At 33.6% G+C, this 27,572-nt stretch overlaps 3 protein-coding genes across 3 annotated transcripts; all 3 read left to right on the top strand.

Moving 5' to 3' along the window:
- The first annotated feature begins 316 nt into the window (after window positions 1–316).
- LOC113726246 (GDSL esterase/lipase At1g29670-like) lies at window positions 317–4,460 on the top strand. The gene is made up of 5 exons (XM_027249855.2): window positions 317–715; window positions 1,938–2,062; window positions 2,181–2,426; window positions 3,025–3,280; window positions 4,033–4,460. Exons 1-5 carry the CDS (start codon window positions 463–465, stop codon window positions 4,254–4,256), a joined length of 1,104 nt encoding a protein of 367 aa, XP_027105656.1. The 5' UTR covers window positions 317–462; the 3' UTR covers window positions 4,257–4,460.
- A 2,784-nt stretch (window positions 4,461–7,244) lies between these two features.
- Window positions 7,245–10,579, top strand: LOC113726245 (GDSL esterase/lipase At1g29670-like). The gene is made up of 5 exons (XM_027249854.2): window positions 7,245–7,600; window positions 8,389–8,513; window positions 8,610–8,855; window positions 9,722–9,977; window positions 10,167–10,579. Exons 1-5 carry the CDS (start codon window positions 7,345–7,347, stop codon window positions 10,388–10,390), a joined length of 1,107 nt encoding a protein of 368 aa, XP_027105655.1. The 5' UTR covers window positions 7,245–7,344; the 3' UTR covers window positions 10,391–10,579.
- An 8,547-nt stretch (window positions 10,580–19,126) lies between these two features.
- Window positions 19,127–26,857, top strand: LOC113723978 (GDSL esterase/lipase At1g29670). Its single transcript, XM_027246935.2, has 5 exons — window positions 19,127–19,497; window positions 21,005–21,129; window positions 25,551–25,796; window positions 25,935–26,172; window positions 26,432–26,857. The coding sequence occupies exons 1-5, from the start codon at window positions 19,248–19,250 to the stop codon at window positions 26,671–26,673; spliced, it is 1,101 nt and encodes a 366-aa protein (XP_027102736.1). The 5' UTR covers window positions 19,127–19,247; the 3' UTR covers window positions 26,674–26,857.
- The last annotated feature ends 715 nt before the right edge of the window (window positions 26,858–27,572 follow it).

Raw genomic sequence — 27,572 nt, 5'->3', positions numbered from 1 at the left:
TGCAGATTCATCTCATTTCATTTTTTTTTTTAAAATGCCCAGTAGACTTAATCTTTGTACTCCTACAATTTGGTGCGTAGCAATCAGATCACAATGGCTTTGCAGGCATTTCGATTTGTTTTCACAGTTTAGAAAGACAACATCAATACATGGAACCTCATACTGTATCCGCGTGAATTAAATGCAACCTTCACTGCCTTCTCATCCATAAAGTCAATTTCTGAACCAATGACTCCCATATCAATTGGTGCACCCCTTTTTATTTGTTTGTCCCACTCTTATCTTCTTCCAATTGGTGTGTGTGTATATATATAGCACAATTCATCCTGGCAAGCTCGTCACTCAGCCACAAAGCATCCTACTGTGAACTGTGTCGTCCTAGGAATTAAGGACTTACCACTATTTTCTGCAAAATTCCTTGAAACCCTTTTGAAAAAAATTTCCTCACAATTTTGCGCAATAATGAGGGGCGAATGCAAGAAGTTGTCCTTGGTGTTTGTAGTGGTGTTGGTGCTGCTGCTGAATGTTGAGAATGGGGTATTGGCACAACCCCAAGTCCCATGTTACTTCATTTTCGGTGATTCCCTAGTGGACAATGGTAACAACAACAACCTCAACTCCTTGGCTAAAGCCAATTACTTGCCTTATGGAATTGATTTTCCCCGCGGACCAACGGGAAGGTTTTCTAATGGGAAAACCACGGTAGATGTCATAAGTGAGTTCTCAACCATTATTTTCCTTAATTTCTCTCTTCTTACTCTCTCCGTCACTTCACTTGTTTTGCGCGCATTGTCTACTATATGTCCTAATTAAGCAAGTATATTCATTAGTTCCTTTGGTAAGTTCTATGTAACATGTCCAGTGAGTAGTAAGTTACATGCTCGATCTGTGATTTTGAGAGTTTAATTACAAACACTTTTAATCCAAATATATTACTACTAACAATTAAATTGTGTGCTTAACCTCCCAAGCATAACGTCATTGTTTTTTCCCCTAATCTCAAACTTGTAGGCATTTCCAATCCTTATCTCTACCGAGCAAACATCCTTTCTTAAATTTCTTCGATTCAAATTTTTTGACTCCCTCCCTAATGTAGCATCTTTCTACTATATACCATGAGAAAAGTCTAGAATGAGATTTGTCATTATTTTGATGCCCTATAATAATTGCATGTCATGAGATCTATATTAGTATCCCCAATAAATAGCCACAAAAAAAAATTTTTTTTTTTTAAAAAAAAAAACAAGATTTCTTCTAATATTTCACGAGCTCCTTCAGTGTCACTCACAGTCTCTTGCATCCATTCGAACAGTGCATGACTGCTGTCTGCATGTTCTACTTTTATTATCCAATTGCATCTCGAGGCAGTCATTAAACCTATTCATCCACGTAATCATGTCAACATTTAATTCAATCTATGCCTTTCTCATCATTAAATGTAAATGGCACTATGTACCGTGTCATGCAATCAATTGCTTACTTCACTAATCTACCAAGTAAATTTTGGACCAGAAGATCCATAATAGTACAATCATGAGCGAAACTAGGGAGTGGCGGGAAGCGGTTCCTACACCTACCCCCCCCCCCCCCCCCAACCAAAAATCCTTTCTCTCAAGAAAGTTTTGAAAAATTAATTTTTTTTCTCTCTTGAAAAGTTGAATTTTTTTAAAATTTTATGTATAGTTAAACTTTTGCCCCCACGAAAAATTAAAAATATTTCAAATTAAAGATTAGTTGATTTAAAGTTCACTCCCTCAGAAGAAATTTTATAATTCTGCCTATGAATAAAACTAAAAAAAAAAAAAAAAAATCCTCTAGACATTTCATAGATGTTGTAAAGATGGGATGTTGTTCCATATGTTTGTGAATCTGTCTTTTGATATTCATAAAAATTGTCTGACTAATATCTTTTTTTTTTTATTTCTATGCGCATGCAGCTGAGGAATTGGGCTTCGACCGTTATATTCCACCTTATTCAAGAGTTCGTGGCCAAGACATACTCAGAGGAGTAAATTATGCTTCTGCAGCTGCTGGAATTAGAGAGGAAACTGGAAGGCAGTTGGTACTAAACTAACCATTTTTCAAAAATTTTCCAATTTTTTTGCCTTTGTTGATTAATCAAATACCATATGAAATATGGCTTCCCTTTTTCAATCAAACCATTTTTCTAATATAACTAGGGTCAAAGGATAAGCTTTTCTGGACAAGTGAGGAACTACATAAACACAGTGAGAGCAATTGTGAACATACTGGGAGATGAAAATGCTGCTGCAGATTACCTAAGCCAGTGCATATTTTCAGTTGGACTCGGAAGCAATGACTACCTCAACAATTATTTCATGCCTCTTATATACCCAACTAGCAGGCAGTATACACCTGAGCAATATGCTCAGGTTCTGATTCAACAGTATGCTGAGCAAATAAGGGTAAGTGAATGAATCTCATTTCAATTTGCTCAGCTTCTTATTCAACAGTAGGTTCCCTTACATGTGCATCTATCATTTGTTTCTTTAATTACCATGATAATTTGGCAAAAAGTAGAGAAAGGTTGCATGTATCTTACTTTTTTTTTGGATAACCATTATGCATATAAGCACCATGAAAGAAATAACGCATACGTTTTTTGCAAGAAGCGAAAAATTAAAAACTTGGGGGAAAAAATTAGATAACTGTAAAAATGGGAGGGCTGAGTTCTCTCAGAAAAAAGAGAGGGCAAAGACTAGTTTAGTTAAGAATATAGTGTAAAATAATACCAAAATTTTGGTATTTTTCAATACCACTCTTTTCTTTTTCTTTTAATCTCTTTTTTTTTTTTTGGAAAAGACTATTTTTTTTATGGCCAACAGAAAAAGTAAAACCAAAAAGTGAGGCAGGAAATTACTTTTAAATTTATCATTAATTACTTTAATGACTAATAGGAAAAATGCAGTAGATCAAATTTAGTTAAAAAGAGAGTAGTAACCACTTTTTTCCCCCAATTTTTTGAATGTGCTTTCCCAAATTTTGACACACGTGTGACGGCAGATAATGTACAACTACGGAGCAAGGAAGCTTGTTCTACTTGGAGTGGGTCAAATTGGCTGCAGCCCAAATGCATTGGCCCAAAATAGCCCAGATGGCAGGACCTGTGTGGCAAGAATCAATAATGCCAATCAGTTGTTCAATAACCAACTCAAGGCATTGGTGGACACCTTGAACAACCAGTTCACCGATGCAAGATTTATCTACATCGATTCTTATGGCATTTTCCAGGATATACTCAACAGTCCCTCTTCTTATGGTAACTTCTCCTGCCATTTTTCCTAGAAAATGATATTTTTCTGATTGTCCTTTGCTAGATAGAGTAATTTCCATTTATGAAATGATGTCAACGAAGACAAAGAATGGTAACTTTTAATCTTTCATGAGATTTGTGGTCATGAGCCTCCTTACAGTTTCTGAAATTATTATTGCAGTTTTCTCAGCATCATCATTCTTTACTTCAATGCTTCGTGCTGATATTGGTCTCAAGCATTTATGAAAGTAGATGGTAGCTTTGGTATTGTACACATTACTTCCCAAAATTAACTATTAAGGATGTAGTTTAAAAGAGAAAATTGCAATTTCAAACCTAAAGTTTGAGGATTAGGGCCTCACAAGTTGAATTCTATCCAGTTTAACTCAATTCATGTAATTCTCACAGCTTTTGGTGTAAACTCATACAATTGGGCTTAAACTCGAACTTTTGAATACATACGACTATGTTTGCGATTATACAACAACTGTTCAAATTTTTATTAAATATAGTAATAATTACATGAATCGGTTTGAACAACACAAAACTCAACTTGTGATGCCCTTGATAAAAAATTTGAGCCTCGTATTAAATGGTCTTGCAAATTTCAATGGAAAAAAATTTGGTGATTATTAGTGTTTTCGTTTTTGACCAAAAAGAGTCAACTAGCAGAATTTTTGAAATATTGCAAAAATGGTTCAAAGTATATATTTGTAATTGACATTGCTGTATTTTCGCCCTTTTTTTTCCTGGTGTAGGTTTCACTGTGACAAATAGAGGTTGCTGTGGTGTTGGAAGAAACAATGGCCAAATAACATGTCTTCCTTTACAAACTCCATGTCGAAATAGAAATCAATATCTGTTTTGGGATGCTTTTCATCCAACTGAAGCTGCCAATACCATAGTTGGAAGAAGAGCGTACAGGGCTCAAAAGTCATCAGATGCATATCCAATTGACATAAGTCGCTTAGCTCAACTTTGAAGATGTAAACTTCAATTAAATTAGAGTCAAAAGAGATGATTGAGACAATGCTTAAATCTTTCTTTTCACTATTGTATTTCTACCTCTTGATGTTATGGCTTGCAAGATTGATGCCATACTACTGCTCTAGCTTAAGGCTTTCCTTGTAATTGTTGGTTATAAAAATGTATTTTTAAGTCATAAATATATTTTTCTACAACTCAACACTTGTCCCATACATTTGATCCTTTTCGGAAGAAAATTATTCAAATCCCATAAATTTGAAATACTCTAACTACATCGTTTTCCATGTCATTCTAAACTTAACTATAACAAAAGTGCTTAGTGTTAAAAGGGCTAGTGTCTACTGTCGCCATGACATTCTTACAGTTTTAGGAAAATGTTGAATTTGTTCTTTCAAATTTCAAAGCAGCACATTTAAAAATCTAGACTATGATGTATAAGAATCTGTGCGCCTAATTTCTAGACGTATTTGAATATATGCTAGTCATTACTTATTATCAGAAAGGACTGAAATCCAAAAATTCAAGTATTACGTCGATCTTAAAATCAAACGCCAAGCACTATCACATCAAACCTCTACACATAGTTCACACCGTATGTAGAGATGATATCCTTAACAACTTTGTACACATACAATTATGTGCTCTGCAGCGGAAAATTGAATAGAATTTAGGGTGCGTTTGATAAAACTGTAATTTGAAATGAAATCATCTAAATTTTAACAATAGAATTTTGGACTCTCATCATTATTTTTTTTTGGCTATTCCAAGACTCATTTGGTGTCAACTTTAAACTTCTCACGTCATTGGCATTGCAAAAATATGATTTATTTGGTCCTATTTGTATTAAATGATAAATCCCCAATTTTGAACTATTTCTTTCACCATGTTAATTTATTAGACCTTCAAGTTTTGCCTGTATACGATGTATGATACAAATATATGTTTTTGTTAATAATTGATCAGTGCTACTTTCGAAATTGCTTAGTTTTCTTTAGTTAATTACATTAATATTCTATGTTTTGTTAATTAGTACTAGGTAAATTTGAGGCTTAGCTTATACATTTTTGTAGTTTAAGTAATCTGTTGTCCAACATTATATCATTTGAGAAAAATCCATGGACAACAAATATTAAAATACATTAAAAAAAAGGTGGAGCGGTAACTCAACCAGTTTAATTGGTTGAACTGGTTAATGTCACGATCGACTCGATATTCCATTAGCTGATCACTTACTGGTCCAAGTTTAACAACCTTATTCGGAAATCAAGTCCAAAGTTCAACCAGGAATTTGGCTGCTGCTTTGATGGGAATTAGATACTTGGCGACTTATGAATTATGACCGACGAAGCATCAGATTGGATTTCGATACGTATTCTTAGATGTTTATAAAATGTAGTGCTCAAAGCTCCTCGTGCAAACTAGACCCATCAGTCTGATTATTCAAGTCTTTTTTATTTGTGATTGTGAATTTTAAGTCGTTTCTGTTTTGTTTGTCTTTCCTTGTGAACTGGAGAAGTGAGAAATTGTTTTTAATTTTGCAAGTAAACATAAATGTGTTCGTTTTAAATTATCTTGAATACAAGACAAATCCAAATGATTTTTATTTTACGAACAGATGCAGCAAACCTTTTTCTCCGGAAGGAAACGAGTAAAGAGTTTATTCAGAAATTATCAAACAATTCGTATAGGGTCACTAGGATTTATCTCAATATGGTACATGCAGCAGAAACTAGAAAAGGCTTTCACTGATCATGACTGGAACTAATTTAACGGGATCCGAACATCCCCTTAATTCAGCTCATCTGGATCAATTTTAAGCTATCGATGCACTCCCGGCCCACTTTAATTTTTAAGTTAGTTTTAATTTTGAGCTCTTTACTTTCTGAAGTGTATAATCGGAGTTTAGTTCTTAAACTTCAACTTTGGATATTTTATCCCTTAAAATATGTAACCGATTGTCAAAACTAGCTAACATAATAGTAGGCAAGTGATGCTCAAAGTTTAATAATCAAAGTGGGATGGATTTTATACTTTAAGAATTAATGTGTCACCTATAAAGTAAGAGTGCATCTATAATTAATGATAGTGAAATTTTATCCTACACTAGTTGGAAGCACAAAATAAAGTAAATATTCTAGAGTATAGGAAGAAATGGAATGCAAAAATGACTAAAAACGTCTTTTGCCAAATGAAGAGAAATGAAAGAAAAGTTACCTTGTCCATAAAACTTTCAAGAAGAAAACTGTAATACTCATAAATTCAAATTAATTTCTCTCTGCAAATGTCCCAAACAATTTAAGTAGATTAACTCTGATCGGAATAATTCAAAGTCAAATTATATTTATCTCGCAATTTAAGCTCTCTCTCTCTCGGCTAAACTAACAAACGAGGCCCAAAACGATAAAACTTCTTTGGAAAAATGGACCTTGTACTCTTAAACCCGACTTAAAACCCGATCCGAAGAGGTGTTTGGATCACCAGTTCAATCGCAGGTTGCACAACAGTTATATTATAAAATATAATAATATATTTTAAATTATAAAAATAATCAATATTTTAAATCGGTGATCCAACCGCTGAATCGTTGATCAGATGAATCTATTGCTTAACTCACCTAATTAGTGATCAATTCGATCCTACCGGATAAATCGGGTTGGCCGACTCGACCGGGAGGGACTTTATAAGTATGCTTGTACCGACTTCTTTGGCGCTCGCAATCGGTGCAGACAAAAAGGGCGATTGTCAAATTGACGACCATTTCAAACAAACTCTGTTTGGACTTCAGTGTAAACTGTAAAGAAACTCAAAGTCTGTCCGCGTTAAATTTAATGCACCGTTACTTCTCACCCATAAAAGTTACTAATTGCTTGATTGATTGACTCCCAGAACCAATTGCTGCACACCTATTAATTGTTTGCCAAGCCTTTCAAGTCTGACCTTAAAATATGTGTATAAATAACACACTCGATGCTCCTAGAATTTCATCACTCAATAGCTAAAAGGAGTCCACCACCTTTTAGTACTAGCCCCTTTTTTTTTTAGCTACAAAATTCTTTCAACTCCCTTTTGTTTTATTCTAAAATATGTTGCAAATGGGGGCCGAGTTCAAGAAATTCTTGGTGGGGTTTGTTGTGATGGTGGTGGTGGCGGTGCCGAACGGGGTTTTAGCACAGCCCCAGGTTCCATGTTACTTTATTTTTGGAGATTCCCTGGTGGACAATGGTAACAACAACAATATCAATTCTTTGGCTAAAGCTAATTACTTGCCCTATGGAATCGATTTTCCTGGTGGACCAACTGGAAGGTTTTGTAATGGAAAAACTACCGTTGATGTTATAAGTGAGTTTTGAACCCCCTCTCTATTACTTTCTCACTAATTTGTTGCTTGATTGGTCGTATATATCTATACTTTCTCTTTATTTAAAAGGTACTAATATTTATCAGCTTCCTAATTCTGAAATTAGGTCAACTTCATATTGACAATATTAAAAATAAGATTACCATGAATATGCAGTCATAACATATATATTCGAAGAATTAGCAAATATCCGTAGAACTTGTCACATCTAATGATGAGCTGCTTTTGTGCATATTCTCTTGACTATCATTTTCATGCGGTTAATGACTACATGTTCTTCATTGTTTACTAATTGCATGTCAAAGAAAGTATTCGCTTTATGGTCTCACGTAATACTATATTTTACTACGTATATTTTCCGCATTGGCAAGAACGCTTTCGAGATACTGCAATATCTGGCTAGCAAGTAAAGTTTGGAAACATACTGCATATAGAGTGATGTTGGGTAATTCTCGTAGCAGTATAAAGGTTTTTTTTTTTTTCAATATCGATTTTGTATACTAGTTAATTTTTTTTTTAGTTCCGTCACTCACACACACACACACACACATTACACCCAATTTTTATTTATTTATTTTATCATATAGTTTAATAAATGAAAGTTATATGATTAAAATGATAGTGAGAGTGTGATTAACAAAAAATAGGAATGCAAATAACATTTTTTTTATATACACACACATGTATTAATCTACACACACGTATATTTTAATTTATGTGTTATTTTCATTTTGATTATTCCTAATCAATGTGTTTGCTTCATCATCAGCTGAGCTACTGGGATTCAATGGATATATTCAACCCTTCACAAGAGCCCAGGGCCAAGACATACTCAAAGGAGTAAATTATGCTTCAGCTGCTGCTGGAATTAGAGAAGAAACTGGCCAGCAATTGGTAATACTACAAAAGATTACTTTGTTTTTGACAACTACATTATATTTTTTTTTGGTCTACATGCATATGAAGGTGCTGATGAATTCTCTCACATAGGGTGCCAGAACTAGTTTTACTGGGCAGGTGAATAATTACAACAGCACAGTTTCTCAAATTGTGAGCTTACTTGGAGACCAAAACCGTGCTGCAGCTTACCTTAGCAAATGCATATATTCAGTTGGACTTGGCAGCAATGACTATCTTAACAATTATTTCATGCCTCTATTCTACTCAAGCAGCAGACAATTCACACCTGAGCAATTTGCTAATGCTCTTATTGGCCAGTATTCTCAACAAATAAGGGTGAGACACTCATATTTTTCCATGACTAAAATTTTTAATTATCCCATTCATATATCATATCATGTGATGAGATAGAGAAAAAATTTGCTGATGCATGCTTGGGTAGAGAATTTAAGTAACTCTATGTTTATACGGAGATAAATGAAGAAGGGGAAAAAAAAAAAAAAGGCAAGAGGACAGAAAGAAATGAAAAGGCAAAGAAATGAAAAGGCAAATGTACATTATGTCATGCTTAGAGATGTAATTGCACTCTTCTAGTCTCCTTCGACTTCTGATCATCATGCTGTAGCAAAAGCTACTATGCGTGACGGCATGAGGAATTAATTTCTTGGACAATTTCACGCACAATTTGTTTCAGAAGTCTCTGCCTCTTTGAACAAAAGCTAGTTGTATTTATTGCTTAGGCGTATTCTAAGGGTGTTTTTTCCAATGTTGTACCAGTCGACCGACCTCCCTTTTGACTTGGGCAGAAGGACAATAGTTTAGGTGATATTAATTATGAGCTGGAAATGAGGAACTGTGAACAAATCTTTTAAAGCACTATGAAGAATAACAAACAGAAAAATAGAATCAAATAAAATAACTTAAACGCAGTCTGCTTAGCCACCTGTTTGTTTTAATTTACTAAAAAGGGAAAATAAATGATCGAGAAGCAGTTCTAACTTTTAAAAGTTCTTGTTGGTTTTTCCTTTATCGATCTTTTCTTTCATTTAATTACTCTTTCATGTATTTCCTTCTTCTTTTTTTTTCCTCTTAAAGTTCTTTACAAGCCCTATTCATATTTCATAGAATAGAACTGTTCCTTTAATTTTTTTTTCTTTCTAAAGTTCTAAGTTTGACATTTTGATGTTTATGATTGTCGATAGAGATTGTATAACCTTGGAGCAAGGAAGCTTGTTTTGATCGGAGTGGGTCAAATTGGATGCAGTCCAAATGAATTAGCCCAAAATAGCCCTGATGGCAGAACTTGTGTGGCCAGAATCAACTCGGCAAATCAGATGTTCAATAGCAAACTTAAGTCTTTAGTGGACACCTTGAACAATCAATTCACTGATGCAAGATTTATCTACATTGATGCTTATGGGATTTTCCAGGATTTAATCAGCAGTCCCTCTGCTTTTGGTAACTTCCATGCCATTTCTCCTAGAAATTTATTTGCACATTTATTGTTTGAGTTGATGCAATTTTTTACTTCACAAATAAAAATTTTAAAAAATTCAAAATGTTATGTTAACTACGAAAATTCAACTCTTGGAGGGGGTTGGAAAATGCATCTGGCTGGCTTCGAATTATATTTAATTTTCTGCGCAGGTTTCACTGTGACAAATAGAGGTTGCTGTGGAGTTGGGAGAAACAATGGCCAGATAACATGTCTTCCTTTTCAAACTCCATGTCCTAACAGAAATCAGCATCTATTTTGGGATGCATTTCATCCAACTGAAGCTGCAAATATCATAGTTGGGAGAAGATCATACAGGGCTCAAAAGTCATCAGATGCATATCCAATTGACATAAGTCGCTTAGCTCAACTTTGAACATGGAGAATTTTCATCAAATGAAGAGTCTTGCAGGGTCTACCTGCTTAATAACTATTTACATTTTGCTGTTTTTACTGTTGAGTTGTTGTTGAGTGTCTGAGTAACTGCAAAACGTGATGTACCAAAGACTTGTTCAGAAGTTGTACTTCTTTTTCTTGTTTAATGTTAAATTACTAAGTTAAACTACCACCGCTTTCACTTTTTACAGCAATGAATAATTATCATGTTTTATGCTTTGTGTACGTATGAATGCATAATTTTGTTCCAATTACAATCCCCTTACTCTTTCTAACCTTATTCATCAATTTGTTATTGATTTGCACTGTATCCCTATTCTGTTAGTCTTGTTAATAATATTATCGATTGAATTTAAATGGAACAAATTTGAAGGTCTTAAGAGCAGAAAGTGTCTAAAAGTGAAATTTAATATGATAATAAACCAAGTCAACCCAAGATTCATATCAGACATTCATCAAATCCATGACTCCCTTAATCTTTTGGATATTTTTTCTCCCTTAATCTTTTGGATATTTTTTGTGAACTTATGAACTTTATATTATCTGAATACTTTGATGTGGGTAGCCATTCAACCAAATAATATACAAATTTGTAACCCCCAAAAAAATCAGTCTGTACATTTATTTTAGGTGACCTGGTCAGGGTATGCAAAGAAATAATCTTCTGCCACTGCATCACATTCCTGCAAGGACAGTTGTAGAGATGGAAAAGATTTTAAACAAGGAACTTCTTAAGCTGACGGGATTTTAATATACGCGCAAGTTAAAAACTGAATTACACTCGTTCACTGCAAGTATATAGGTCAACTAGTAGTTTAGGATATATATCGGGTCGATCCCATGAGAAAGAGTGAACAATTACCTGTATTAATAAAGCTTCTCTATTATTTAGACTATTAACGAATTATAACAAATTTAACCTACTGAAATTATACAAAATAACAAATAAAAGCTCCTTAGATTGTGGTATCCCCAACTACTCATGCAAGTGCTATATTTGGATCATTGAGTATTATATCTAGGCTAGTTATGGTGTAATTTCCTTATGCATTTGAATCTTACTTTCGTAGTGAATCAATTATACTTATAACTAATCCATACCTATTCTCGTGGTTATGAAATTAGTTACAAGTTCATTTCTTTAGTGAAATTACATGAAATGAATCACTAAAAACCACATAGGTGCACCTCTACTTTCGTTAGTGTACTCCCTATGTTTAGCACTTCTTGAACTAGTAGTATTAAATCTTAATTTTCATTGCAGAAACAACACCTTAGATAATCACAATTAATGGGACCAAATTAATCATGATTTAAAGAGTCAAAGTGCTAAATAACTTGCTCAAAGCATAGCAATCAAATAATCAAATAATAAACACTAACAATTATAGAAAGTTCAACCAAACCCAAGGCATAAACTTTAGAGACACATATTAAACACAAAATCCAGAATTTGCATATTAACTAAACTTGGAATCAAGTACAAAAAATAAAGAGTTGGAGAAGAGATAACCCATGTCACTTGAGCTTCAACTCCTCCTTCTTCATTTCCATCTTCATCCTAGTCTAGCCAATATACAAGAATGGATGAACTATACTAATCTATATTAAAACTAATCTAACACTCAAAAGATGTAAGAGTTACATCTCTGCACTCTCCAAGTTCTCCCGTATGTCTCTCTATTCTTCTTTCAATCTTGCAAGTTTTGGCTATATAAAGATGAAAGAAATCAAGAAAATGAGGCCTACACCACCCTTTTACAGCTGCAAAGTAGTTCTCACATGTCTGGCATTGCATGTGACTTGTTGGAGGTGAAAATAAGTTTTCCGCGTAAAGAGCAGCCTTCTCTGACCACAATCCGGCCAGAAATCCGGCTAAGTTCCGACCGGATTGCTACAGTGACATTTTGGTACACTTTTGTTCAATTTCCAGCTCTGCTCCGATTTTGCGTCAACTTCAACTGAACTTTTCTTGATGATAAAAGATGATTTAGCTCTTGACCAAAACATAAAACTTGTAGCCCTTTGAGTTATCTTTCCAATGCATCAAGAATCACCATATTTGGATCTGTGTAGGTTGAGAAATGACCAAAATATCCTTGACTGCTCACTTCTCTGTTTCAGCTTCGACCAATAGAAATTAGCTATTGTAATTCGGATTTTTGACCTGGAAAACCTTCAAACTGGATTCAGATGTCTTCAACAAAGTTGTAGATCTATCTCTTATCTTCAAATTGGTTTAAGAATCATCTCAATCCGATCATTGTAGCTCAAGTTATAGCCGAAATATGAAAATGTGTCAAAACTGTCAAAATGCATAAAATCCAAGTAAAAAGTGATAAAAACCTTATTTAACCACTTAAAAGCATTTTTCACCAATTATAGCCAAAATGATTCATTTTTTTCCAGTAATATAACCAAAGTGACTAAAAATAATATAAAATATCATACAATTATTACGTAAATTATTCACTTATCATAAGCTAAAGAAATGATTGCCAACATAAATCAATTAAAGAAGGAAACTAATAGTGATTTAATGGTGCTTTGGAAATAGGTTAAATGCTAAATTGCGCGAAGGGTTATTGTATGCTAAATTGGTAAATTGCTTTGCAGCTGTTTAGACGTTGACGTTCTTTAGACAAAAATCCTGAGATGAAATCGTTTACCATTTCATACCGAACAAAACTAGAGTAGGACAACAGTACATGAAAAGTCTTGCTATAATTGCCGGACATTACCCGCAACTTTACTCGCATCTCGTCCATAAAATGATCATTGCCTCCCGAACCATCAACTCTTATCTTCAATTGTGTGGTTGTATATATTACTGGCTTCATCAGCCATACCACATTAACCTAAGAGTCTATTACATATTTGTTTTTTTTTTTTTGGGGGTTCACATTTTGGTGGAATATTCCTCCTAGATGCTGGAATGGGGTCTGAATTATAGAGAGTGGTGTATTAGCTAAAGGAAGGAAGTCTATGTTTGAATTAAGGAGGAAAGTGGCTATTGGAGGAAATTCATATATAATATTTTCTTCTGAAGTGATCATGGTAAGTTTATGTTGGAGTTCCAAAGTAATGAAACTGGACACGTCTCATGAGTCAACTAGACATTAGACTAAGTTAACTGGGCAAGTTCATTTCCCGGTCCATCAAATTGAACAATTTTTAGGTTCATGAGTAAAATTAGTTATCCTACCTTATTTTTAGAGAAAAAAAAAGAGTTTTTAATATATAGATAAGGGTTTAAGACCTATCAATTTAACCTTTTGCATCGGCATTAGGCTCCCAAATATTTTATGCCTCTATGATGGGCTCTCTTTGATTTTTTTTTTTTTTTCTCAACCAATGGTATCAAAGTTTTCGAGTTATGGAAAAGGGATAGATTGAATAGTACAGAAGAAGAAGAGAGTGTAAGTGAGAGATTCTAAATTTGAGATCTTTCATTTTACACTTTATAAAAAGGTTTCGAGTTTGAGTCTAGGCTACATATTTGCAAGTTGTTTCTTCTCAATAATAGATCAGTAAATTGCTATCTTTTTGTCGGACGGATAGATTGTTATCGTCTTATGTTGGGCCATGCAGCCAGTAATATGTTAAGTCTAGTTGGTGTATATATCTTGGAACTAGGGGTTTGACGGGGATTCTATTAACGTGTTGAAGAAAATAGGGTCCACGATTTAGCTCCAAATAGTTGAATTAGTCTTGAGTATTGCGGTGGACTAGGGAAGCAACTTGGGTGTAATATGAGCATTCATATATTGGACCTCTTTATTTGGTTCTCAGGGTTTTCTCCCCAACAGTACAGTAGTTTACAAAACCCATATTCAAGTTTCTCATATCATAGCTTCAATCTAACTAGTCATACAATGCTTATTCAAATTGCTCCTTGTACCATAATTAAAATAAACAAGTACAAGATGAAAGTTAAATAAAAAAAAATATAGCAGTAAGAATGAATACTACTCTATATGTGTTTATTTGAGACTTGATGATTTCTCTGGTTCAAGAACATGATAAATGGAAATGGGACATTATATATCTAGCTGGGAGACAAAATTGTCCGTTAATGACAACGGTCCTTTTGTACCCTTTTTTCCTGTGCACCTCCTGTTTCACATGTGAAGAGTTCTGAGAGTAGGCCAACCCATATGAGTTGTTACTCTCGTAATGAGATGGCTCTGCCACTTCAAGTAAAAACAACTGAGTAATTTGTTTGGTAGTTTGGGCAGATTTGTGGTTGGAGATTGGCTGAAAGTACAGGGAAAATTCTAAGTGGATAATGATTTTTTTTTTCTACATGTCAAGACTTGTACAATTGCCATTTTGATGGCTTCATGGTTATCGTTCCTGGCATCTCCCATTGCTCGTTGAATTTGAGCTACTGTCATGTCTGCCATAGAGTTCGGAATATGGGGTATATAGCCCTATAAACCGTGTAAAATGGATACACGACAAGGAAAAAGGTTAGTAAGTTTTCTATGTGGATCCCTCAAAAAAAAAAAAAACAAAGTTTTCTATGTCGAAATTCTCCGCCTAACAAACTCCCTACTATATTCTGGTGAGATAAATTATATGAGGCTTCAGCCCATGACATTATTGGGTGTACTCGGTGCATAAAATTAAAATTCACTTTATATGTGATGCATTAGCCAAGGACATTGGTTTACACTTTAAGAGGTGTCCTTTTGGGATTGGCATGTTTCGAAGACCTAATAATGGATTGATGAAGGTAATCGGGTGATTGAAAATGATTATACATGCAATTGTGAGTTTTACTGTTACAAGAAAGGCAGTTGTCAGCTGTGAATTTTATAAAAAGCTAATTAATTAGAATGAGCAAAAGTTACTGTTATTTAAGTTCAGGACTTCCAACATTTTTTTCACCATTAAAAAAAATCTAAATCTATGCACAAACGTAAGAGAACGAATGTCAAAAAACATGAATTATGTAACATCAGAATTTGAAGTCAAGTGAAATACTCAGTCCGAGAACAGCCCCCCCCCCCAAAAAAAATTGCTAGTATGTTTTTGAAAATTTTTAAACACGTTACCCAATTATCACTCCATGTCACGTATATATTCATTGAAAAGTGCATTACAATTATATTCTCTAAAAGCACCCTAGAAAGCGATCATCCAATTTGGGCTTTTAACTTTTCCTCAATTATGACTAGGGTAAGGAACACAGGAGAGTTTTCAAGATTCTTATTTCATTCACTGAAATATATATTTTTCAGGTCAAATAGCACATTGAACTTTAAGTGCTTCATACTGTCCATTCAATTAGCTTTTGCTGTTAAGATAGACGACAATTAACGCCTCTGAATGGACAATTTGAATGTTTTGCATGAAGCCCACCTACTTATTTGCTGGTATATGGTTTTTGCTTTATGTTTAGTTAGTAGCTACGTCCAAAAGAGTGTAATACTTCTTAAAACTGAAACCCATGAAATTTTCAATGTTAAAATCATTAGTACAAAAATTAATCACTAAGATCAAGGTTTTTTTTTCAGTGTCATTGGTTTAAAGAAACGCCAATAATCAAAGGATTGCATTGAAAAGAAAACCCTCAAATCTTGACAGCCAGACCAAAGGAGAGCACCACAAATTTTAAAGAGTTTCCTTCTAAAGATTCCCAATAGAAAAAAGAAACAAAATTTATGTAAGTTGCCCCAACCTCACTTGTATGTACAGGAGACTAAAAAAAAAAAAAAATTCAAGACTACAAAAGAAACTATTAAGGCTTGGAGAGAATGATTGAGTTAGATTCCAAGAGAAAATAGATAAACAAGAAATGGGTCATCGAATGGGGAGCTGAAAGTTTAATGGCTAGTTTGGGAGAGAATAGAAAAGAAGCGAAAGCTTAAGTTAGAAAAGAGAAGAAGAGATTGTAATATTTCTTCATGTTATTTGGGAGTTTTTGCAAAGAAAGATAATGAAGTGAGTATCTTTTATTTGGGAGTGAAGAGAAGTAAAAGGAAAAGATTCTATTTTACATTAGTACCCTTGAAACTTGAAATTCACCTAATATAGGAAAATGTTATGTTATAATCTTTATAAAGGCAAAATCGATATATTAAAATATTTATTTAATTCACTTTCCTTTTTTTTTTTTTGTCAATAGGTCATCAAATTTAATTCACTTTCCTTTCTCATGCTTTTCGCCTAATTTTGGGCTGAGGGTTTTTGTAACTTGAAAGGACGTGAGATCCTTCCTTTTCTTTCTATTTCCTTGCTATTAAAACTCCCAAATGCTAAATGATTTTACTTTCTTTCTTAGTTCTTTCTTTTCTCACCAAATCCGTCCTCCCAAACGAGCTAGAGTCGGATGGTTTCAGGCAAAATGTCCAAATTATCTATTTAAAGCAGGCCGGCCTGTCAAATGGACTAACTTCTATCCATTTTAGCAGTTAGAGTTAACGGAGTGATCAAGATGAAGAACATTTAGAAATTCGGTGGGATATTCGATACGAAAAATAATTTTGTAGGCGAAATGAAAATTTTGAAATGTTTGATGACCCACACACACTTTACCCTTATAACTATTAATATTAATAATATGTTCCGTAACTTAAGACAAAATTGACTATGAGTCTTATTAATAACTGGTAAACGGCTATCACGCATCAACCACTACATTGCTTAAAAAAACAAGGCATCTACCTCTTCATCATGGAATGCTTATTCCTTTCCATATGTAATATGTTCTGAATTGTGGTGTGGTGCCAATAATTTATAATTGGAATTATATTGAGCATTCGAGCATAAAACATATCCAACTAGAAACTTAAAATATCTTTGTAAACTCCATATGAATTAGATATTTTTAGGGTTCTTTTTCAAAAAATTTACTGTAGCAATATATGTAAAAAAAATTTGTTGTAGATTATTCATTTGAATTCTGTGTTTTGAGGTATTTTTAGAATTTAAAAATTTTTAAATATTTTTTATAAATTTGTTTTAAAATAGTCCATTACCCTCCCCTACTCCTTCCTCTACTGTTGTCACTATCCCCTTCCCCTCCTCTCTCTTCCATCCTCGCCCTTCCTCTTTCTTTCCTTCTCTCACCTCTCGTTGACCCCCCTTCCTATTTCTTCCTCTTTTGGTGGCAACCGGATCTCTCGTGACATTTTGGTTGCAACCAAAAGGGAAATAAGAGGGGGGAAAGGCTTGGCTGGGGCCAGCAGTGGAAGGGAGAGGAGAGGGAAGGGGAGGAAAAGAAAAATGGAGGAGAAGGAAGAGGCAGAGGAGGAGGGACGAGGACATGGATAATGGTAGGTAATGGTATGTCATGGGTAGTGAATAGAAGAAAAATGGATGATAGGATTTGTTACATTTGTTATTTAATTTTTTTAGTTTAATTTTTATTTTTATAAGTTGTATTTGAAATTATGTGTTTTTAGAGTTATTTTTGAAGTTTGTTACCATAAATTTCACAAACAAAAATAATTTGTCAAAAAAAAAAACACTCAATCCAAATAAAGTAGGTTACAGAGTAATATTGAAGGCGTTGTACTTTTTTTATATTTTTTTGCTACAACCATTTTATAACATAATCTATCATATTCTACAAAAAGAAGAGTCTAAAGAGGACAGTGTACATATTTTTGATAATATTTTTATAATATAATATATCCTATTTTATAGAGAAGAGAGTTTAGAGAGGACGGTGTACATATTTTTTTATAATATATTTATAATCTAATCTATTCTATATTTTGCAAGGAAGGGAAGTTTAAAGAGATTATATAAGCAATTAACAGGTATGCAAATCTAACTAAATTAAAGAGGTGCTCTAACACCTTTTTAAAAAAAAATTTTACTACATATGGAATTTTGAATTCCTGCTGCATCCAACTCCGGAAACTTGTTTAAGATGAGAAGGCCATTCCATTGCAGTGCTTTCGCATGCAGTACTGCATTGGACATTGATGTGATGTGCAAAACCGTCACCCCCCACTTTTCAGTAATCCTTGTCGGATTTACCAAAGGACAATAAAAATTCAACTGGCTCCAGTATAAAGTTAAAGCATAGGCCAATTAAATATTAAAAATCCAGCTGGTAACTACTTTCTGCATTATTGTGGGCTGTAGTGCATAAATAATGGCTGGCAGAATCAGGGCGGAACCATGTCCAATCGAGGGCGGGTAATTGCTACCCCAGGCCCCAACTCTTTTTTTTTTTTTTTTTCTATTGAAAATTTCTTAAAGTCGGTATAAATTAAGTGTTATTTGAAAATAAATGAAAAATCTTCAAACTTTTGATATGTAAAAATAAATAACCGATCTTCAATTATGATCTATAGTTGTACAGTACACAAAAATAGTACTATCATTTGGTTCAACGTCATGATTATCTCTGAAACACGAGTGTGTTTGGATTGTAAGTTATTTGAAATATTTTTACTATAGCACTTTTTGTGATGTGATGTATGTGAGATAAAAAGGTAATTGAGAAGATAAAAAAGTGTATTGAAAATTGTGATGGTGATGTCAGCAAATATATTTGGCCAAATAATTGGCTGTCCAAACACACTATTATTACAAATTGTGTATTTAATGATAGTATGTAGTATGTACACTGAAAAAGTTTTCTTCATGCACAAACAAAATGACCAGAAAAATACTTTTTACAGTCACGTACAAAATTCAGTTGTCTAAGAAATGACGAGTTCCAATTCACTCCACAGAATCGACCAATTACAGTAGTGCTTCCGCCTTGTATAAAATATTGGCTCCCGCTCTGCATCCTTGGTGCCTCCATATTTGCCTTTTCCTCTGACTTGCTAAACCTACCATTGCCTTTTTCTTCTTGTCAATCTGCATTCATGGCTTTTGCAGCCAGGCGATGGTTTCTCCTATCCATCATTGTAGTGGTTGTCTGTTTCTTGAAACCATTTGCCCTAGGCGAACAACAGGTCCCTTGCTACTTCATTTTTGGAGACTCGCAAGATGACAATGGCAACAATAATCACCTGAACACAACTGCCAGGGCAAATTATCCACCTTACGGCATTGATTTCCCAGAAGGTCCAACCGGTCGCTTCACCAATGGCCGAAATCCTGCAGACTTCATTGGTGACTATCTCTTTCCTATCCTATCCATTATTAGAGGCTGAGGCAGCAGGCGACCAAGAGCTGCACCCCCTAAGTTTTAAAATATTCTTTTAACTCTCTCTCTGTTAAGTTTTGAAGTTTTTGTAAAATGACCTTCTCTTGTGCCCATGCTATTTTGACTAAAATGACATATATCAGAATCACCCCCCTCGCCCTAAAAATCCCCCGATTTTTGCTTTCCGGACTTCTTTAATTTCTATTATTTTTAAGACTCGTAAAGAATTAATTCAATATTCACGAGTCACTGCTGTTATCATAAATTCTTGACTTGGTCACTGTTTCTAGGGTTAATTCCACTTTGTCCCCCCAAGCTTTGGACGATTACCCACTTCAGTCCCTAAACTTCAAAATGGGACACTTAAGTTCCTAAACTTATAAATACTTCCCAATTAAGGAAAATTGTTGACAGAATCCTGAATGCCGTTGGTGGTCGAATTGTCCCATTTTATAAGTTTAGGGATTTAAGTGACTCATTTTATAAGTTTAGGGACTTAAGTGTCCCAATTTATAAGTTTTAGGGACTTAAGTATCCCATTTTAAAGTTTAGGGACTGAAGTGGGTAATCGTCCAAAGTTTGGGGGGACAAAGTGAAATTAACCCCTGTTTCTATATATTATAGAATTTTTTTGTTTATATATTGTCTTTCAGAAAGACTTTTTTTCTTATAGACATTTTCCCATAGGCGGCAAGCTGCTAGTTAGTGCATGCCATCTCGTATGTTATGAGAGCGGGAAACAGTGTAATATTTTTTAAATATTTTATAATTTTATGTAAATTTTTTTATACATCTTTATAATATGGATGTGATATTTTGTTACTATTTATGTAAATTCCATATGTAATAATTATGTCTCTATTATTAAATTTTACAAATAATTTATGTAGACTTATATTTTATTCAAAAAAATATTACATAATTCAATTCAGAACTGTTCTCAACGACAATCATTGGTGCCCTCAGCCCTGTATGTTATACATCAACATCAACAGTTTGGGATTTGGACCCGTTGCAGTTATACGTACAACCGTATGGGCCATTCGACGGCCGATAACAACTCAATAAATTTTAAGTTAACCGTTGAGATCAATTCAAATTTAGTTGGACTGATCTAAACTATTCCCTTCATATCATGATATTGAAAGTGTCGTACTTTCATTCTGTAATGTTCTAAAATAATTGTCGTATATAAAAAAATCAAAATATATTTTAGTGTCTTTTTTAATATAATTCTTTTTTTAATCATATTTATGTTATTATTTAAATTTAAATTTCAAATTTATTGGAATAAAATTAGAAAAAAGAAACACAAAAATCACAATTAAACTATTATTTTTAAAAGTTAAATTTTCTAAATATGACTAAATAAATGAAGGAGCGTCAAATTTGTCAATTGCCCTTGCGGTTGCACAGGATCCAGGTCCAATAATTCGTGGTATGAATTAGAAAGTGTACGTCTCTTTGTGGCAGGTGAGCTCCTTGGATTTGACAGCTACATACCTCCATTTGCAAATACAGAAGGCCGGGATATCACTAAAGGCATTAATTATGCTTCAGGAGCATCTGGAATTCTTGATCAGACAGGTCGTCACCTGGTAAGCAGACAGCTTATTTTCTCAAAAAATAGGTGCTTAGAAGTTGATACCGATGACATACTCCCACAACAAAGGTTGCAAAAGAAAAGAAAAATGCCGAAATAACTTCGACATTCTTAAAGCTTTTGTTTTTTTCTTCTGTTTTAATCACATGATGGTGCATGCATCTACTTTTGCTAATGCAAACTAAATAGTTAGATTTGTACATCCACATGCTAAGAATTGGTTTAGTAGTCCATTGTCTTGTAATTGCAGTTAATTTTGGAAATCCAACTCTTGTCAAATATCAACATCCTCATAAAATCATTAATTGACCCCAATTTTCCAGATTTGTCCCTGTCCATGCTACATAAAAAAAAAAAAAAAATCTGAAATGTAATGTTGTGTGCCAAACCTTTTGTGTTACATCCAAAAAGTGAGAAAAGATTGCTGTCTTGTAATGAAGTCTGCACTTTGTAGCACTACAATAACAAGATAAAGTTTTTTTTTTTTTTTTTTTTTTGGGAAGGAATAACATGATAAAGTTCAATATGCAAAATGATGATGACACTCCATCAAACTTTTCTTGAGAGGTAAACAATGAGGGGGGATCCTAAAATACAGTACGGTACTAATAGATCAATATTGGCCATTCATTTTTTGTGGTGTTCTTCAAGTATCTAAATACACGTTTTACATGATTTTAAATAAAAGAAGAGAAAAAGGAAAACAAGAATGATTGTCCACTGAGCATAGATCGAAGTCTAGGCGCATTCCTGCCGCTTCGAATGCAAAGGGATAGGGCCAAGCTTTGACACTATCCTGACTTTTTGGATGAGGGAACCTGTAGATGCACAGTACAATTAGTAGTTCAAATCAGATAATGCATATGACCTTGCCATTTATTTCAAATTAAAATGTTTTGAAATGAATTGTTCAGATCAAACTGGACTGAACCAATGTGCCACGATTTCGACAATTAAATGTATTCTGCTATTGTAGGTGCGACTGCGTAGATCCTGAATTTTAGGCATACAGAATTATTTTCATTAGTCAATTTTGACGAAGAGCAGGATAGTTATTTGTCATGTTTCGAGCTATGTCCAGTATCTAGGCTGTTTACGGATCGAATTGGAGGATATTGTCATAATCTTATGCACATTCTTCTTTGGTTGGTCCACCAAATACCGATCCTAATGCTGTCTGTGTATTGAATTTAGACACAGGTATCTATAGAATGTCAATTTTAGGAAATTTTCAAATGAAATCTTTTCATATACGTTGGGTCATTGTTGACATAATTTCCACTTTAGAAATAATTTCCTCACAGTTAAACCGCATGGCATGCTAAAGTGGTAAAATTACTTAAGGAAAGAAAAAGGAAAATGAAAATAAAAAGAAAAAGAAAGAAAACAAAGTAACTTGCCAGCTTTAGGCCATCGGTTCTAGAGACAATGCAAAAAGAACCAGCCGGTAGAGAGAATCTGCATGCTCCTGTCTCTGCTATTGACCAATTTTAGTGGGAAATCACTAAGTTCGTTAGTAGTAAATTAGTAAATACTGCACTAGAGTAATCAATAGTTAACTAATTTCTAATGAATATTTAGTAATATGTACATATATAACACACACACACACATATATATATATTGAAAATTCAGCTAGTAATTGGTAATTTGAAAATATATTTTTAATATCCATTCCCAAACTATTTTATCAAATATTATAAATGGATATATTTCGATTTTACCTAGATCCGAAATTCAATCTAAGTTGCGTCAACTGGGTTTTCGATTTTTTTTTTTTTTTTTTGAAGTTTGAACTCTCTACCTATAATGCCAAAACATATAAATTGCTATTTATAGACAAACGAACAAACATGAGGGTTAAATTTCTATATATAGAGGTATGACAAGATAGTCATGCATTGTGATGTATAATACTTCGACAATTTTGTCCTTAAAAAATGTTTTTATTAAACTATTAACAAAATAATTTGATGTCCAAAAAATGGTGATAATTGGAGATGTAATTGTAGAGATCACTTAAATTAGTTTACTAAACGACATATAGTTTCTTATGATAGTTTATGATATTGAAATATTTTACATAAGAATGTATCAAAAATTGTCTAAACATCAAAAGGAATTTACTAATGAGGACAAACAAGGAAAAACGAAATTGAAAATTTTCTCATGAATAATAATTTTTATTTAATGTTATAGGAATTATTACTAAAATGAATGTTTTCTGACTCAAAAAAAGTATATATTTAATTTACTTTCAAAAAATGCAACACATACATACACATATATAGATATACATATACACACATATATACATGCATGCATGCATACATATATATGCAAATTTGGCACCGAGAATTCAAGATTGGCAAAAGGGTACATGGCCCACGTACCGACATATGTATGTATGTATGTGTGTGTGTGTATATGTAACTATATGTGTGCATGCATAACATGATATTATATACCGGTTAAGTATATACACAACAAAAAAGTATTGTATTTTTAGTGATAGTTCCTTATCACAACAAATGGAAATTAAATATTTATAAAAATTATTTGACATTCAATTTTTGTTTCTTTCTCATTATTCATAATTCCTTTTGATATTCAAATATATATTGGTATTCTCTTCTAAAAAAATTAAATAGTATAATTTATCACAACTAAATTTTTTTAGTAAAAATAATTTATGTAATTTTTTATGGGATAATTTCAGAAACCTCTCTTGAGGTTTCTAACACTTTCACTGACCTCCCTTAAGATTTTAAAAATTATACTAACCTCTCTTGCCAAAAATTTGGACCCATTAATTACTTATATAAAATATAGTGAAAGTACTACTTTGCCCTAAGATGTTATGCATTATTACAAATGGATATATGACAAAAAAAAAGATTAGGGCACTAAATAAATAAGATTAACTAATTAAACCAAAATATGATTATTTCATCTCAAATTAGCAACCATAATTACAATCAAAAAATTGCATCAATTGCTATCTTAAGATGGCACTTTTTTTGTGATTGATATCACTTGACAATAATTGGAATAGACAACCTTATATAATCTGCACAAATAGACCTTATGAGCAAGAGAAATAGAAAATTTTTTTGACTAACTTATTTTGTTGAATCTTGTGGTTAAACAAAACTATTTATACTGTTTATTGTTGATTTGTTGACTAAGACTTGTATGTTTTCTGCATCAATATATTTACTTTTACCTCGTCAACTACAATAAAAAGATTAATTTTTTTGCCCAAATTTAGATGCTTATACCAATAATTTAATGGCATTATAGAGTTAGTTGTGTCTTTTATATATAGTTGCAACTTGCAAATGACAAAAAATATGGCCATTACAATTTGCACTAGCATGTGCAAAAACCATTGTTGCTTCAGGTTATAGTTGCTGCATCTTTTCAAATTTTACATATATTCCTTGATTTTTATTAATTATTTTTTGCTTTACTAATACAACTTGAAGACAATTAGAAAAGGGCATATATGAAAGAAAATTATCATCTCACTCCTCAAAATACTTTTTCAATAGTGCTTTTTTCTGAGTTGGACTGATTTTGTTACCAAAACCTTAAGTTCAAAGGAGGATAGTGTAATTTTTGAAATTTCAAAGGAGGTCAGTGAAAGTGTCAGAAAACTCATGGGAGGTTTCTGAAATTATTTCATTTTTTATATCTACAATTGTATCACCATTTTCTAGAGAGCAGTGTACAATGTTCTTTACTAGTAGAATATAATAACACCACTCTTAAAAATAATAGAACTACCAAAGTATTATGTATTGAGGGCATAAATGTCTTTCACACTTCTCCTGTACCAAAAATCTGGGCCACTCGTCTGGTTGATCGTCTATAGGAAGTAATTTGCTGCTCAACCCACGCTATAGATGGCAATTTATGCATAAGGTTTTATTAGATTGTCATAGCTTGATCTCTTGTTTCTATTAGTGTCCGATTTCTTGTTTGATAAACACATTCAGCTCTTTGAAATTGCTCAATAAAAGGAAGCTAACCCAAAGATATTCTCGTTGCCTAATTATAGATGATAAGTCCTACAGCTTGAATAAAATTTCTTAGAAAATACAAAGAAAGGGAGCTCAGAGGCATAAATTTTAACAAAAAGGAGTAATTGAGAAGGGAAAAAGGATAAGAATTTTATGACAACCTAATGTATGTGCAAGGCAAAAAGTAGATGCAATGGTTTTTGAGCGATCAACACCTTAGGTGTCAGTGCAAGATAAAGCATAAGAATCCCACTTTTAAAGAAAAAATCTAAATATAATGCGGGAAAAAAGAGTATAGGTGCTTTGCTCTTTATTTTATTGTTAATTTTCACATGAAGGAGGTAACATGACCAAAAGCCGCTCTGCATGATGCTTTTTTATTTGCTAATAGGGCGATCTCTTCAGCTTCAACGAACAATTGCACAATCACGAGAGAGTAATTTCGCGCATCGTGCGGTTGATTGGAAACAGATCTGCAACAAAAGAATATCTGGCCAAATGTCTGTACACTGCTGCATTGGGGAATAATGACTACATCAACAACTACTTGTTGCCAGAATATTATCCTACAAGCCACCTATATACTCCAACAGAATTTGCCAGCTTGTTAATTAGGCATTATTCTCAGCAACTACGGGTTGGTTTAGTTATTATTATGTTTATTTTTCTTTAACAAAATTCAGTCTTCGTTCATTATTTTCGTGTTCACCAGGTATATAAATTTAAAAAAAAAAAAAAGAAAAAGAAAATTAACTTGAAACCCTTTTGGTGCTAGACTTTGTACAGATTGGGGGCAAGAAAAATAGCTGTTTTTGGGCTTGGTTTGCTTGGCTGCATACCTGCTGAGTTATCTGCAGATGGTAACTGTGTGGATTCTATTAACGATGAAGTTCTGTTATTCAATGACAAGCTCAAGCCACTGGTTGAAGAACTGAATACCGAGTTAAGCGATGCACAATTTCTTTATGTAGATGTGAGAGCAATCAATTTGAACAATTTATCCACCCCGGCAGGTACGTTGAGCTCCTATTTTACTGGAACATTCTGTTTGATTCACAAAATAGATTCAACCTGAATAAATAATAAATACTGCATTCAAAAAATTATTGTTGAGGAGATCTTAGTTAGTTTATGTTTCTTGTTTTCTTTTTTTTTTTTTTCAACAAATGAAGTCATTGTATCTTTCCTGCTGTCTTACATTCCGCTGTTTTTTTTTTTTTTGCCGGTTCTGTTCTCTCTTTTTAATTCAATCTTACACTTAATCTATTTCAGAAATTACAATTGGCAATGCACCATGCTGCAACGTGTCTGCAACAGTTGCTCGTGGACAGTGTATTCCTGGACAAATTCCCTGCAGCAACAGGAACCAATATTATTTTTGGGATGATTTCCATCCCAGTGAAGTAGTCAATGAAGCATATTCAAGATTAGCATATTCTGCGTTATCCTCATTACTTGATGCTGATCCTCTTGCCATTGGCGGCCTACAGGCAAAACCTGTCATGATAAAGTGAAGATACAATAGACTGTATCTATGTGTCCCATGATATTTCTATATTCCAAGTTTCCAACAAATCAAACTCGATGTAATAAAACTGGAGAGTCCGAATGTGCTAGTATGACATTATCTCCTCAATGGAAACAATATGTTATCATTAATCTCAGACCATTTATAATTACTATTAGAATTGTGTAAAAGCCCAATGTCTGTGCAGAATCCTCGTTCAAAGTTTATTAAGTGTTCTTATAGTTCTAAAAGACCTTTATGTAATCACATGTTTGATTGAGTGAGGATTCTTTTTTTTTTTTGTCAAAAGGTCGGTAACATTCTATTACTGAACATAAACTTTACATGAAAGATGGGCAACTGCCCTCAATATCTGCTTGCACCAGTGCAGGCAGCCAGTCTGGGAAGATGTCCTTCCATTCAGTTTGTATTGTTAAGCTAATTGCCAATTTGGCAAGTCTATGGCTAACAAAGTTGTTTACTCTTCGAGTAAAGGTAAAACAACATTCGTAAAAATTTTTCCTAAGTTCCCTGATATCATCTAATACTACTGAGCCTATCTCATACGACTGCTCCTTGTTAATTTCCTCCACCACCTGTAGGCAGTCCGATTCAAACATCACCTTCTTCCAACCCTGCTGTTTTGCCAGCAACATGGCAGCTCTTAAAGCCAATGACTCCTCCAGTTTTGGATTAGAACAGCTACGGTTTGGTATTGCCCAAGCTTTCAGAACTTTCCCTTGCCAATCCCTTGCAACCATTCCCCATCCCGCCAGACCTTCCTTCTTTTGTAATGCAGCATCGGTGTTTATCTTGACCCAACCTTCCTGAGGAAGCCTCCACCCCCTTGATCCCTCAGCTTCATGCTTACCACTTCCCTGACTCTCCAATTCCTCTGCTTGAGCA

The sequence above is a fragment of the Coffea arabica genome, chromosome 2c (genome assembly GCF_036785885.1).
Source record: "Coffea arabica cultivar ET-39 chromosome 2c, Coffea Arabica ET-39 HiFi, whole genome shotgun sequence".
Taxonomy (NCBI): Eukaryota; Viridiplantae; Streptophyta; class Magnoliopsida; order Gentianales; family Rubiaceae; genus Coffea; species Coffea arabica.
The sequence above is the reverse complement of the archived record's forward strand: the minus strand, read 5'-3'. Positions and strand labels throughout refer to the sequence as shown.

Bases quoted from the DNA above. Each gene is read 5' to 3' on its own strand.
- LOC113726246 (XM_027249855.2), top strand. From the start codon at position 463: ATGAGGGGCGAATGCAAGAAGTTGTCCTTGGTGTTTGTAGTGGTGTTG. The intron at 2,063-2,180 runs GTACTAAACTAA...TAATATAACTAG, and splicing joins AGGAAACTGGAAGGCAGTTG to GGTCAAAGGATAAGCTTTTC. The intron at 2,427-3,024 runs GTAAGTGAATGA...GTGTGACGGCAG, and splicing joins AGTATGCTGAGCAAATAAGG to ATAATGTACAACTACGGAGC.
- LOC113726245 (XM_027249854.2), top strand. From the start codon at position 7,345: ATGTTGCAAATGGGGGCCGAGTTCAAGAAATTCTTGGTGGGGTTTGTT. The intron at 7,601-8,388 runs GTGAGTTTTGAA...CTTCATCATCAG, and splicing joins AACTACCGTTGATGTTATAA to CTGAGCTACTGGGATTCAAT. The intron at 9,978-10,166 runs GTAACTTCCATG...TTTTCTGCGCAG, and splicing joins CAGCAGTCCCTCTGCTTTTG to GTTTCACTGTGACAAATAGA.
- LOC113723978 (XM_027246935.2), top strand. From the start codon at position 19,248: ATGGCTTTTGCAGCCAGGCGATGGTTTCTCCTATCCATCATTGTAGTG. The intron at 21,130-25,550 runs GTAAGCAGACAG...ATTTGCTAATAG, and splicing joins ATCAGACAGGTCGTCACCTG to GGCGATCTCTTCAGCTTCAA. The intron at 25,797-25,934 runs GTTGGTTTAGTT...TTTTGGTGCTAG, and splicing joins ATTATTCTCAGCAACTACGG to ACTTTGTACAGATTGGGGGC.